The sequence below is a fragment of the Neopsephotus bourkii genome, unplaced genomic scaffold (assembly GCF_033783945.1).
Source record: "Neopsephotus bourkii isolate Nb327-2 ecotype Australia unplaced genomic scaffold, CSIRO-AGI_Nbou_v1 NB_1740, whole genome shotgun sequence".
NCBI lineage: Eukaryota > Metazoa > Chordata > Aves > Psittaciformes > Psittacidae > Neopsephotus > Neopsephotus bourkii.
Window position 1 is genome coordinate 870,555 of NW_026902214.1, and position 13,530 is coordinate 884,084.

Consider the following 13,530-nt stretch of genomic DNA (forward strand, 5'->3'; position numbering starts at 1 on the left):
TTCTGGAAGGGTTATGTAATTTTGAAGAGCCACATGCAATTAGTTTATTATTTGGCTTTCTAATTTGCTAAAGTATATAGGCTGAAGAGGACAGGGTTTTAACCAACAAAATTTTGTAAACATCAGGAGAAAGTTATTGTTCTACCTGCTGTTGACACAGAGGAAAGAATGCTAAAGCTTTCAATTGGATTGTAAAATCCTAAAACATTGTTTTATTTAAAACAAACTTGGATTCCTAAATACATACTAGGTAAGATATTAAGAAAAAAAAAATGTAAGAGTTAGTTTTATTTCAGAGAGTGAGACTGGCAGTGAAAGTGAGGAAGAAGATGATAAGGTGGAAAGCAGCAGCAATGAGAGTGGTGAGAGTTCCTCTTCCAGTGAAGAATCAAGTGACAGTGAATCAGGCAGCAAAGAAAGTAGTGCAAAGAAAACATCTAGAGCTGCTAATGAAAGGTAGGTATACATCTTTATGGTTTTAATTTTTTTGTGATGCTAGCTGTTAACCATGCTTCCTATAAACAGTCTGCTAAGCAGTTAATTAGGCTTTTTGGGGGTGTAAAGGCCAAGAAGTGATGTCTCCTGTTTTAGTGTATGTCACTAATATTCAGTGTATGAACAGGGTTTATATTTCAATATTAATCAGACTACTCTTAGTTTGGAATTAATTTCTGAATTCAGTAAAATCTTGGGTGGCTTTTTAAAAATTGATGTAACCTTGGGAGGCTGAATAAGTGATCAAACAGTTGTGTAAAATACATAATGACCTTTTGCAGCAATTCTGCTGAGAGCTAAAATTAAGTCCTTCAACACTTTGCCATTATATAACTAAGACAATTGATTTTTTCTAAATAATGTTATATTAAAAAGATTATGATCCAAATATTAGAATCAAGGGCTGTGAAGGGAAACGGTCATGATATTTAAGTGCTAGCGCTTTTTTGGGATTGGCCATTATCAACAATATTATCATGTATTAAAGTATCATTAAAATTTCAAGTAATTGGGGCTAATACCTTGGATTGTGTGAATATGTTTCTTCCACTGCTGTCAGCAAGTGGCCTCTGCAGACATGATCACCCTTTACTCTGTAGTCTGCTGCCAGCTCACTTGATGAGTTTGCAGCTCAGCTCAGTCGTGGCTGACAGCGCTGATTGGGGCGAAGTACACACTCTGCTCCTTTTATTACAGACAGTAATTAAAGCAGCTCGCCTTGCCACTTCCATAACAAACACAGCATAATGCCCTAATTATGACTTTATTAATTTAAGTCAGGATTTAATGATTTTAAAAGTGATTTATATTGTTTTTCCTGTTCAGAACAAATGAAATCTGTAGGTTAAATTAATACAGGCTTTTCATCATTGCAAAGTTAAAGATCTAGTTACCAGTAAATTCTTTTTATTAGAATAACATCTGAAATTTTAAGCAGTAAGGTAAGCAATGATTACCCATCAAAAGTTGCTGATGTATAATAAAGTAACATTTTTAGTCTTCACATCTAGTCTTAAAAATAAGCTGAAGAGGAATTATTGAAAACCAACTTCCTGCATTTATATAATGTGTTCACCATAACTTCTTTGTTGATGCAACTACAGTTTCTTATCAGTGGCAATGAAGGAAATGTAGATAATTTTGTCAGTACCTGTGTTATACATCATGAATAAGAGAATTTAGATGGTGTTTGCTAGTGAATTTTTATATTTAGTTCATTGAGCTCAACCAAATTTTTAAAAGTTGTCAAATTTAAATGTAATTTTGATTTTAATAGTACCTTTTTTTCACCATGATTTTAATAATCACGTCTGGTACACTGGATTATTTTTTGTGAAGTGTGTATTCTTTCAGTTTTCACTTTGACAGCTTCAAGTTTCTTATTTTCCAAATATAATGCTTTTCACTAAAATTTGCAGGGTTGATTTCAACTTCAGTTGCATAAGTAGGCAATATTAGTATGGCTTAAATGTTAATACTGATTTTTAATAATTTTGATTAAACATTATTTAGGCAATTCAATCCTGGATAGCTCTTGAGAGAAGGAAGGCATTGCCCTAACTAGTTTCCTTCCTGTCATGTTCTGAGTTCTCCTCTTTTCCCCTTCTAAAACACTGCTATCTCAAACAGTAATGCAGCATAGTACATTCTTTTCTACTGCTTCTAAAGCTGAGAAATGTGTAACAACTTAATTTGAGTCCAAAGGGACTCTTAATAGTTGAGTGGTCTGGATTTGTTTAATTAATGTTGACCTTGTTACCCTTCAAGCACTTTAGTAACCAATTTATTGTCTTGGGGCAGTAGCTGAATCAGGTGGTATATGAAACACCTGATTTGGAAGTATAAAATGGTTGCCTGCAGGGCCAAGAACAGAGGGGGTTTTTTCTATATGTAACACTAATTTACCTGCTTCATGATAATTATTAGAGAACAATTTTCATTTATTGCGATAATTCCAGGTGGTAGCTTCCCCCACCCCGAGACAAAATGGTGATCTATAATTGGCAATTATAGTGTTATTAGAAGCAAAGAAGGCAGAGTTTAATAATACTCAGTAGCTGTTAGTGCAGAGAAACATAATCCAATATTGCCAGGGTGAACAGAACTTTACTGTGGGAAGAATAGTGTGTCTGAAGTCCATTAGCTGTAAGGTACTCCATATGACCAGAGGTTTCAGAATGTAATAGCTCTTCTGTATAAACCCTTTAATGGGTTGAAATATTTGTAGACACTACAGGCCTTATTTCGAGGGTGTTTGATTTAGAAGAATTAATGAAGAAATAAATTCAGTGCATTGATTTTATTTTTTTTATGCAACATTACTTTGCAAAAACATAACCCTTCAAGATTCTGTTAATCATAGGTGGAATAGACTGAAAGTTTGTTTATATAAAAGGGTGTCTGCACTTCTTTCTGAAAAGTCACAAGCACTATTCATGCAAATAATTTTAATATTTAATATGTTCACATTTTTGTTTGGCTCTTTCGTTGGTTAGGTTATATGTGATGATTTATTGTGTAACAGCTGAGCTTTTTTATCATAAACAAATACTGATTTAAAATTCTATTTAAAAAAACTTTGAAATGTTAACATAGTATCTTGTGTAAGCAGCTTACTTTGGTGGTTTTACATGTCTCTTAAGTTGTGTTTTCTTAATATGTAGTGATTCAGAGGACACTGAAAAGAAAGCAAAGGGGATCTCCAAAAAGTTAAGCACATCCAGTTCCTCTGTTACGGAATCTGGTTCATCAGAAGAAAGTTCTTCAGACTCCAAGTCAGAATCAGATTCTAAAAGTGACTCTGAGTCTGGAAAATCTAGAAGTACTACTGCTTGTAAGGTAAAATAAGGCGTTTTTTAAATGCCCTATAAAATAATGGGAAGATGCATCTAACCATCCGTATGTGTTTCTTTCTGCAGGAATGGAGATAGTGGTTTTATGGCTATCTAAAAACCCAGAATGTCTGAAAAAAAATTTCGACCTTTCATAGAAAGACCAATCTCAAAGTAGTTTGATAGGTAAATCAAATAAGAATATTTTAAAATGAAAAGCGTATTTCAGTTTTAATTCTGTTCTATTTTTACTTCAGATACATGAAGAATAATAGAACATGATTATTTTTTTATGAAAGCAGGGTAGTTTGCAAAAGTAATATCCTGATTTGGGATGATTATTATCTTGAACTATGATTACGGGAGGACCTGTATCTGACAGTGAGCAAAACCAAGAAACAAATGTTAGTATATTGTTTCTTGAGAGTTTGAAGACATTGTAGTAAAACCACTAGCTGCTTTTAAAATTTCCTGTTAATGCATCTGTACTTGAGGTGTTTACATGAATTGTAGAATGAATATTCTTAAGAGTAATTAACTTTTTATTGTTTGTTGTCTCTGATAGGAATAAAGCTTAAAACTTGTTGCGTTACTTCAAATTATATTATCTTTCTTACAACATTGATGAAGTAGAAAACTTCCAAATGTATCTTTTCTAAACTGGATTTGGAAATGTTTGAAGAAGCAAAAATGTTCCACAGAGCCATTCATGTGTCAATTTAGATTTAATTCCTTACCTTAGTAAAGAAAAGGAGGTTAAAATCTCACTGTATTCAAGCTACCATTATGAAGCTAAAGCTTATAGCATGAATTCGTTTCTGTGTCTCTACCTTTCATCTAAAAAATAATTAATTGGGGAAATTTATGCTTAATCTATAAGGTAGAAGAGTAAAAGAATTTCTGAAACTTACTTTTTTGTTATCAAATATTTCTTGTGCATTTATTTCTGTATATTTTATTAAAAAAAAAAGAAAAAAAGGGTAGAGCTGTAGCTCAAAAGTTTCCATTTTAATACCAATATGTGGCTTTGAAAATTAATACTCTGATTTTGGATTAAGCCAAGACATTTCACTCAGGATTACCGTATAGAATGATGAATAATCAAAACAATCATTCTTTGTTGCATTTGATGCAGTTGTAGAAGCTAGTGGACAGGTGTGTCTTGAAAAGTTAAGAGGGAAGGCTGTAACTTTATTAAGCTGTTTCAGTGTGCATTTATTTTAATTGAGGAGATAAGGTTCTCTGTTTCTCTAAATCTTGAACTTGTGTTGTCCATGGTCTTTGTTTTTTAACTTTATAGCTCTGTGTAGGAGCTCTGTGTTGTAACCTTAATTTTTAATCTATTCCCTTCTTTATCATGTGAACAAAAGATGAAGTGAGACTGTAGCATCTGAGAAGTGGAGGTGTGTTTCTACATTTTGGTCATTGTTTCCTTCCCAAATACCACACTGGATAATGCATCTATGACAGAGTTTTGTCTAGTAGAGTAGGCAAACTGAATCTTGCTAAAAAATAGTCACACAAGAAATACAACCTAAATCTTCTCGGAGTAAACCCCTTTGTCACTAGATGGGATGTTAATTAATTCTAACATTTAGCAGCTTCTCATATTAGCACAGTCTTTTTTTCACCAGAAACTAATTGGTCCTCTGACATGCTTAGTTTTGAGCAGCCAAAGCAACACCATGTTCAGAGAGTAATGTCTGCTCTCTGCTGCATTGTCCATTTTTCTCAGGGTGTCAGCGCCATTGTCCATGCTTTCTCTACAGTTACCTAAACCTGTCTTGTTCTTTCACACGATATTTGAGGACTACTAGCATAAAGAAACTTCTTGTATTTTAAAACAGCAGTCAAAAATGCGTGAAGTCAAACACACTGAATAATATGAATGTCCAAGAAGCTTAGGATTGTGTTGTTGATGTCTATGGAAAATTGTCAAGCCCTTGGATTTTAAGAGAAGAGAAAGAATGCTACAGTAGTCCTGAAAGCTTACTTGATTAAGAAGCAATTGATAATGAACTATGAAGAGCATTAAAGATCACAGAATCATTGAATGGTTTGGGTTGGAAGAGACCTTGGGTAGGGTCACTCTCTACTAGACCAAATTGCTTAAAGCCACATCCAACCTGGCCTTGAACAATTCCAGGGATGGGGCAGCAACGACTTCTCTGGGCAGCCTGTTCCAGTACCTCACCACCCTCATAGTAAAGAATTTCTTGCTAATGTCTATGTAACTCTCTCCTGTTTCACTTTAAAGCCATTCCCCCTTGTCCTGTCACTACATTCATTTGTAAAAAGTCCTTCCAGATTTCTTGTAGGCCCTCTTAGGTACTGGAAGCTGCCCTGAAGTGTCCCTAGAACCTTCTTTTCTCTGGGCTGGACAAGCCCAACTCTCTCAGCCTGTCTTCATAGGAGAGGTGCTCTAGCTCTGTTACCATCTTTGTGTCCCGCCTATGGGCTTGCTCAAGCTGGCCTATGTCCCTCCTATGTGGAGGGCACCAGAGCTGAATACAGTGGGGTCTTGTTTTGAGGTACATTTCTTTTTCAGTTTTGTTATGAGCCCTTATTTTGAGGTACATTTTACAAGAACCACCTTTTTTATTTTATTTACAGGAAAATCTTGGAACTTTTCTGTTTCTTAACTGACTTCCTTTCAGGCTACCCAGGAAGCAGATGGTTTCAGCCAGGCTCTCAGAAACACATGATTTCATTCTGGTAGATTTTTATTGGAAAAGCTATTGCTTACTTCTATTATTCTGCTACAGGGTGTTCTTAATTCTGTCAGTATACATGGGGAGATGTTTCATTAGGATTTCCTTTCTTTGTAAATAAAACAAATTATTTTCTGAATTACATATTGATGAGAGGAGTAGTTAGTAGGCTCTGTTTGTATTGTTTCTCAGTTTGCCACACATGATGTATGCTACATATATGTGGATGTGTTTTGTTGGGTGCCATTGCCATTTTCAACAGAATTTTCATCATTAAAAAGGTTCGATTACACTCACATGGGAGCTTAATTTGTGCATACATCCATGCCTTTATTATCATTAAAATTGGTTACAAAAACTTCAGGGTTTTTTTTTCTGCATATATTATTCCTTAAAGAATCATTTTGTAAAAGCTGTTGTGCTCACTGTAATTGAACTGCAGTGAATAGAAAAGTCACTCTCTTGTACTGCAGTGTTCTATATTATTTTGAAATATGGATAGTTTGAGGTGTTCAGATACATATTATACCGTAAGCATAAATACTGTAGAGCTAGAATGCGGATTTGCAGATGATGCATGTATAAGTAGGTGTCTCTACAGTGAGATTTTAAAATCAGCTACTATTGACCTCCTTATATAGGTATAATACAGTCACTCAGCTGTTAAAAACCTGATCCACTATTTAAAAAATATACAAAAACAAATTGTCTATCTTTCTGCCTGATCTCTTTTCAAGTGCTAACACAATGGAAACAGTGGGTGATCTGTCAATGCATTTGGATTGTCAGTGATGGTTTTGTATAAATATTGGGAGGATAAGAAATAAAATTGCACAGCAAAATATGATTTCATCTGCCTTTTCTCTGCAGCTCCATGGCTCATGCTGCGGTGTGAAATTCTCATTTTACACACTTTGCAGGCGGAGTACATGAATTATGCATTGAGCAAGAGAAATCTCCTGCTTCAAGTTGTATATGCATTTACCAGGTTCTATCTCTATTACCAAGATGAATTGCAAATGGAGAAATGTTTGATGGAATATAGCTTAACTTCTTTGTTTAGTATTCTGCTTTTCCCATAGTGGGCTCTTATGGTAGGAAACTGTTTGGGTTATACTGTAGACTTAGTTTTAAGAAAAAAAGATGAAAAATATATTCCAAAGAAATGCCAGACACGTCAGAGTCTTTTTATTGCCTTGATTTAGAATGCAGAGCCTTTTTCATTCAATAGAAATATCTGTTGGTAGTGTTTGTTGCAGTCATTGGCTACTCATTATTCCTAGAAAGCCAGTCAATTTTCTTTTCTTGGAAAAAGTGAATTAAAAATAATCCTGTTTGTAATAGGCAAGACTCCTGTAAATAGATTTCTTTGGTGTTTTGTACAGAATTGAACACAATATATATACACCCATATATTTAGAAATACACATATAAATATGAAAATATTTATATGTTTATGTGTGAGTGTAGCATATGTACACATATAAGTAGCTGAGTATTTATTTAAGCTTGACACACTTGACTGAAGTAGAAAATAAGGTGTGGTCATACTTAATGTTGGCTTTATCTTGATTTAGTTAGCTTGCAATTTCATATTTCCCAGATGGTGGGGTTTTTTTGTTTGTGGCTGGTTTGGTTGTTTTGGGTTTTTTTTTGTTGTTTGGTTGTTTTTTGTTACAGTAAACTAATGTATGTAAGTATAGTATTCTGATAGTGTGAAGTGAAATGTTTTCTTAACATGCATTACCTTGATGTAATGATTCTGTACCTTGTCCCTTATCTTAGGAGCATTTTATTTTGTTTTGAAGTATAACAAATAAATTCTCTTGAAGGACTTTTTCCCCGTTTTTAAAGATGAATTATGTAGTATATCAGAAATGCATTTTCTGTATCAAGCTTTGTAACAGCTAACTTAGTAACTGCAATAGAATGGCAAAATAAATAACAGGTAAAAACAAACTGAAGCATTTTATTGGTGTTATTTGTGACATAGAATGTCCCATCTTATTTGTCTTCAGTAAACAGGTTAACAGTAAGAGGATTTCTTGTCTCTGAGTCCTGCTGCCATTTGCAGAACTGAAGCATATTCAAAATTCTCATGTTTGTGCTATAGCCTCTCATGTGGTTGAGCCACTTTTTGCAGACTTTAATTGGGTGTATAGTAAAAGGGATTGGAGAAATCCCATATCCCATCTGTAATAATTAGTGAATATAGAATTCCAGCTTAAAACAACCTTCGAACCTTAATCATGGTTGGAGATAGAACTATGTCTTAAGGATAAGTGGGGATAAGGAATGAAAGAGTTCAGAAATTGAGTGAATGTATTTGCATTTTCTTTAACAGTGTTCTCTTTTAATATGTTCTTATGTCTTAAGAGTTTGTAGTTTAGCAAAAAACTGGTGATACATAGTGTATTGTAAAAGCACTGCAGGTAACATCCTAACTCCTGATTCAGGGCTAAATATTCACCAAATGGTGCTAAAAAAGACATGGAATTCATGAAAATAATTGTCATGAAATCTTTTTGCTGGCACTTCATTGACATGAGTAACTAGAACATGTAGCTTGTAAAGTATACTAGTCATCCTTATTTCAATGATTTATTAAAAAAAAAAAAAAAAACCAAAACCAACCAAACCTAAAGAAGCTGAATGACTTGCCAGTGATCACACTGAAAGCGAAAAATGAAATCTGGTAGTTGTGACCAGAATGAAACTCGAGGTTCTGAAGCAGAATTGCTCACTAATTCTGGACTAGGTATATTAGCACCATTTTAAATATATTTTGTAAAATTTCCTTTGTCCAGAAGAGTTTTGTGTTTCAGTTAAATAAGCAACAGTAGAACACCCAGTATTCATAACAATAACGACCATTTAAGTATGTTGATTTAAACATGATTTTTTAAGTAGTGGCTTCCATTCTTTCCTGTTCACAAGATTCTTCTTGCAGAATATCTAAAGGACATACGTAATGATCACATAAATGACTACTGTCTATTTGAGCCATGGGTTTATTGGAAGAAAATGATGAACAGTGGGAGCCCATATTGAGTTGTGACATGCTAAATTCTGTCCTGAATCATCACTGTCTAGATGTGTTCTGTATGCATGATGAATACTCACTCTTATTAGATTTGTTTTGAACTGCTTATTAGCTGGATTGAAACAAATTTTATTGAAATATTATTTGCCAAGTCACTGAGATTACTCTTCTTACTCCTCCACTCTTTACATAAAGTACTGCTGATTGTTATTATTATTAGAACTTGATCCTAAGGCTTAAAATTGAAACTTTTTTTGGAGACAAAAATAAATGTTTTGTCAATTTTCCAGCAATTAAGTAAAATCCCAGTAGATGATCAGACAGGATTCCATACTCCTAGATAAGAGCCAATAACACAGATTTCTTACTGAATGGACTTTTTTCTGTTTTCCAGATGGAAACAGAAAGGTTAGTACTCAAGTCTTAAAAAAAAAAAAAAAAAAAGCGGCTGTCTCTGTTTTAATAGTCTCAAATGAAGTGTTTTCTTTGCGTAACGACTATTATTAAGTGAAAAAATGGGTTTTAGAGGAGTAAATGTAAGTCAGATGTGGTGTTTAGGCTTGTACAGCATAAGTGTACGAAGAAATCTTTCTTACTCGGTGAATTCTCTGAATGCTGAGCTCTGAAAATTAATACATTTTTCTTTTACAGCAGAAAAAGATCACTTTGCTTCATGAAAGTATTAAAATTGTTTGGGTTTGTTTAGTTATTTTTTGGCTGATACTGTAAAGGATTAAATATTCATGTATTTTAACAGAAAGAAGAAAAACCAGTACAAGATAGAAAAACTTCAAATAAACAAGACGTGTTTCTTTTAGATTTAGATGATTGTAAGTATCTTAATGAAAGGCTAACTTTTCCCATGACATAAATTCAATTCTGTTAATTCAATGAATTTTAAATGTGTGAGACACTGATTCTGTTCATATATTGTACCAGCTTCCTGACAAAAAAAAGAAAGCTTAGACTATTTTATTTTGAAGCACAATTATTACAATAGGTGATTCTGTTTGTTTGGTTTGGACCTGAGAAATGATTTCAAAATTTAGAATATATTGATATAAAAGATTTATTTAAAAAATCGTTGTATCTTTGGACTCGTTTTTTGTTAAAGTGAGCTTATTTTCTCAGATGCCAATGGATGTTACTTGCACAACATCTCTGCAACCTATGAACCATTGTGGTACTATAATAAGGTGCTAAAAATCACAGTTTTGAAGAGCAGAGTAAAATACACCTTGGAAGGGTAGGGTAGAGCTGGCAGTGGTTTTTGGCTATGCTCTGTAGTGCCATTCTTTCATGTTTGCTTCTGTGGGTGCAATACATGTTAGAATTGCATTAATGTGTACTTCGCACATAACTTGTAAATGAAAATGTGCTGCGTAGTATGGATTAGGCTGAAGGGTGAAATAGAGGGAAAAAATCGGAAAGGAGGGCAAAATACTTTTAATGTAAATAACATGTCTGTGTATCAGTTTTATTTATATTTTCATTGTTTGAGTGTTGGTGCTGTATGTCTGAAAAAAGAATATACTATTAAGAAACACATATACAAAGATAAAATAATTATATCAAGACTTAAAACCTTTTTACACTTAATAAAAATAGCATGTTGTCATTTCAAGTATTTTAATTTTTTAAAAGTTAAATATCAATTGCCTTCTTATTTCTAGTCTGTCCTGTGACAACTCCTGTGGCAGTTCCTACAGCAGCTGTTTTGTCCCCAGGTTTAACAGCAGACCTAGAGGGATTAAGTCTGCCAAGTTTATCAATCATTGATGTAAGTAGCCTTTAAAAAATGGGGTGTGTGGATGAGTGTGTGAGGGGATCTTAATTTAAGCATTTCACATACTTTTGAAGCAGTCATTAATGATTGGGGTTTAAATTTTTTTCACCTACAAATATCTCGTATGAAATTCTGCTTTATGTGCAAGTATGACAGCTTTTTTTGGTCTGTAATAATTATATTTGAAATGTGGAAAAAAGTATGAATATTGCTTGTCTGGTTTGGATGTCTTCAAAGATTTCTAACTTTCTCTTTCAATCTTTTCCTCCTCCTCAGGGAAACTTTAATTCACAGATTAAGTACCCAAACTGTACAAATCTTTCAAGTCATAATAGTTGCTACACTACCAAAATAAACAAGAAAATCACATACATATTAATCCTCAGCCTGTTTGTTTACCATACATGCCTCCAATTATGATGTTTTGCTACTTGGAAGTAATTTTTCATGAGTATACGAAGCATAGTCCCTTGGTGCAAATAAAAACGATATAGATTTACAATCAGTGGTGTATCAGTATGTGTCATGATTCATTCTGTTAGTGCTTTCTGCTTTGTAGCACTTTCCATTAGGGAATCTCAAAACTGTAGGTATAATTAAGGTTAGCAAAGTCATGGAGGTAGAGGGCATTCCTTTGTTGGGGGAAAGGATAGACTGCATTGTTTTTTGGTTAGTTTTTTTTTAGTCATTTTCTGTTTCCAGTTTAAATTTGCAATTTAATAAGTAATTGCAGTGGTATAACATAGGATACTTACCCTTGTGAAAGTGGATGGGAGTGACCAAAACAAAAATACCAGTGGCATGGGAATTTTTTAGCCTAGTCTTGTTTCTCATGAGTCTGGTATATAGAACCTACACTACAACTTTAGTAATTGTGGTAAGGTGCTTTGTGCTGACTTTTGGAGCAGTACTTCTTCAAAATTAAATACGTCTTACATAAAAGAACTGCACAAATAATTTGACTTAAGAAATAAAGGTCTTAGCTGATGATTCAGTTTTCCGTTCTTAGCTGATGATTCAGTTTTCCGTTTATAGGCTTTTAAATTTGGTGTTGAAAAGGTAGACTTTAAGATTATTTGTTGGGTATTAGCCTTATCTAAGAAAATTGTGATGCAGTTTAAATTTCAACCACAACAGTAACAGCGGACATGCATTCACTTTGCCTGGTGCATAGTGGTTCATGTGTCACACGGTCTGAAAATGCAGAAATACTATTCCATGTTACTTTGCAGTGCAGTATGCAGCATTAGGTGGCAAGCCTTTGTTTAACTACAACTGGATTGTTATTCCTGTGATTGTAATCCCACAGTTGCTTCTTTGCCATCCTTTATGGCTTTGATAGTTCAAAACACAGGCAGTCATCTGTTTTCCTGGCACAGGGTTAGTTTAAGAGTAACTATGGTGTCTTTGTTTTACTTCAGAATTACCATCTTTGAGGGTAAGGTAAAGATAGCAATTGGTAATGTTGGGTGCTTGAGAACACCCCCTGTTTGCCTGTTTGACAGTATGAACACATTGCTCTCCCACATCCATGTTTGTTTTCCTCATGATTTCCACTATTCATTTGCTTAATTGCTTCTTTCTATTCTTAAGAAGGTAGCTGCAATGAAATGGAAGTGTTAGATAAAAAGAGCTAGAAGGTGTAGGGTAAACAGTGGACAAGTTCTGCATGGAAGGGTTGATTCTACAAAATGCCTGTCTCAGTACTGCTGAGCTCCTGGTAAAACATGTAACTAGCTGGAACATTTCCTCATGCTTCCTGCCCTGCGCACAGCCCAGATCACGTAAGAACTAATTGTTGTTGCCTGGATGGTATTACATGTTTTGGGCTGTATTTTGTTTTCAGATCTAAGCTCAACTTTCATTGCCATTGATAGTAATTGTAGATGTACCTGAGGTCTTTTCCTCGGTTTTATGCACCAGGAAGCAACAAATACTAAATGCTAAGGTTAAAAACACAGGTTTTTTTCTATTATTCTTTCTGATAATATCCGTATAGTGTAAAAAGTCATGTGCAAGTAGATAAATAACTATTGCCACATGTCGTTCAGCACCATCAGATAATTTTCTATAAAATGAAAAAATAAAAACAGCTTTTAGGACTTTATGGGGGAATATCCATCTTAAAATAGTACTTGGAATTTAATCAGTGAGGACTGATTCTAAAAATAAGGAGGATAGTTGTCATACTTCAGAAAACTTTTTCTTCCTTCAGTGGGAGAGAAAATGAATTTAACTGTAGGGCACATGCCAAACTAACAGTGAGAAATTAATTTATTACTAGGAAATGGAGAGCATGGAGTAAAAATAGGTAAGTACAGTATATGACCCTAATATCAAAGAAATGTAGCAGCCACTTATCTTGGAATATGTCAGGCAGTCTATTATTCAAATCATTCAGGACTGTAATTGGATACACATTTTGGAAAACTTAAAACTCCAAATTCGTAGTGGCTGAACATTATCGAAAGCAAAAATACAAGAATGGTTTTACAATAATGGTATGGGTCTCTTTAAACCTACAAAACCTAAATATCCTTGAATAGAAACTACAGTGTGCAACCTAATGCTTTGTCCTGTGGCTAATTTTTTTTATGATTCATATTTACATATAGCACATGTTCCCCTCATATAAATGCACACATTCATATTACAGTCTTTTCC

General features: G+C 34.0%; 1 protein-coding gene across 5 annotated transcripts in view; it reads left to right on the plus strand.

The window, feature by feature from the left end:
* The window catches only part of AP3B1 (adaptor related protein complex 3 subunit beta 1), a 171,193-nt gene that overhangs the window by 107,679 nt on the left and 49,984 nt on the right, over positions 1 to 13,530 (plus strand). For all 5 annotated transcript variants that reach the window (XM_061376830.1, XM_061376831.1, XM_061376832.1 and 2 more), the window contains 4 exons: positions 297 to 456; positions 3,159 to 3,333; positions 9,838 to 9,910; positions 10,754 to 10,860. In XM_061376830.1, the coding sequence (XP_061232814.1) occupies positions 297 to 456; positions 3,159 to 3,333; positions 9,838 to 9,910; positions 10,754 to 10,860 (515 nt within the window). The remainder of the gene's footprint in view (positions 1 to 296; positions 457 to 3,158; positions 3,334 to 9,837; positions 9,911 to 10,753; positions 10,861 to 13,530) is intronic.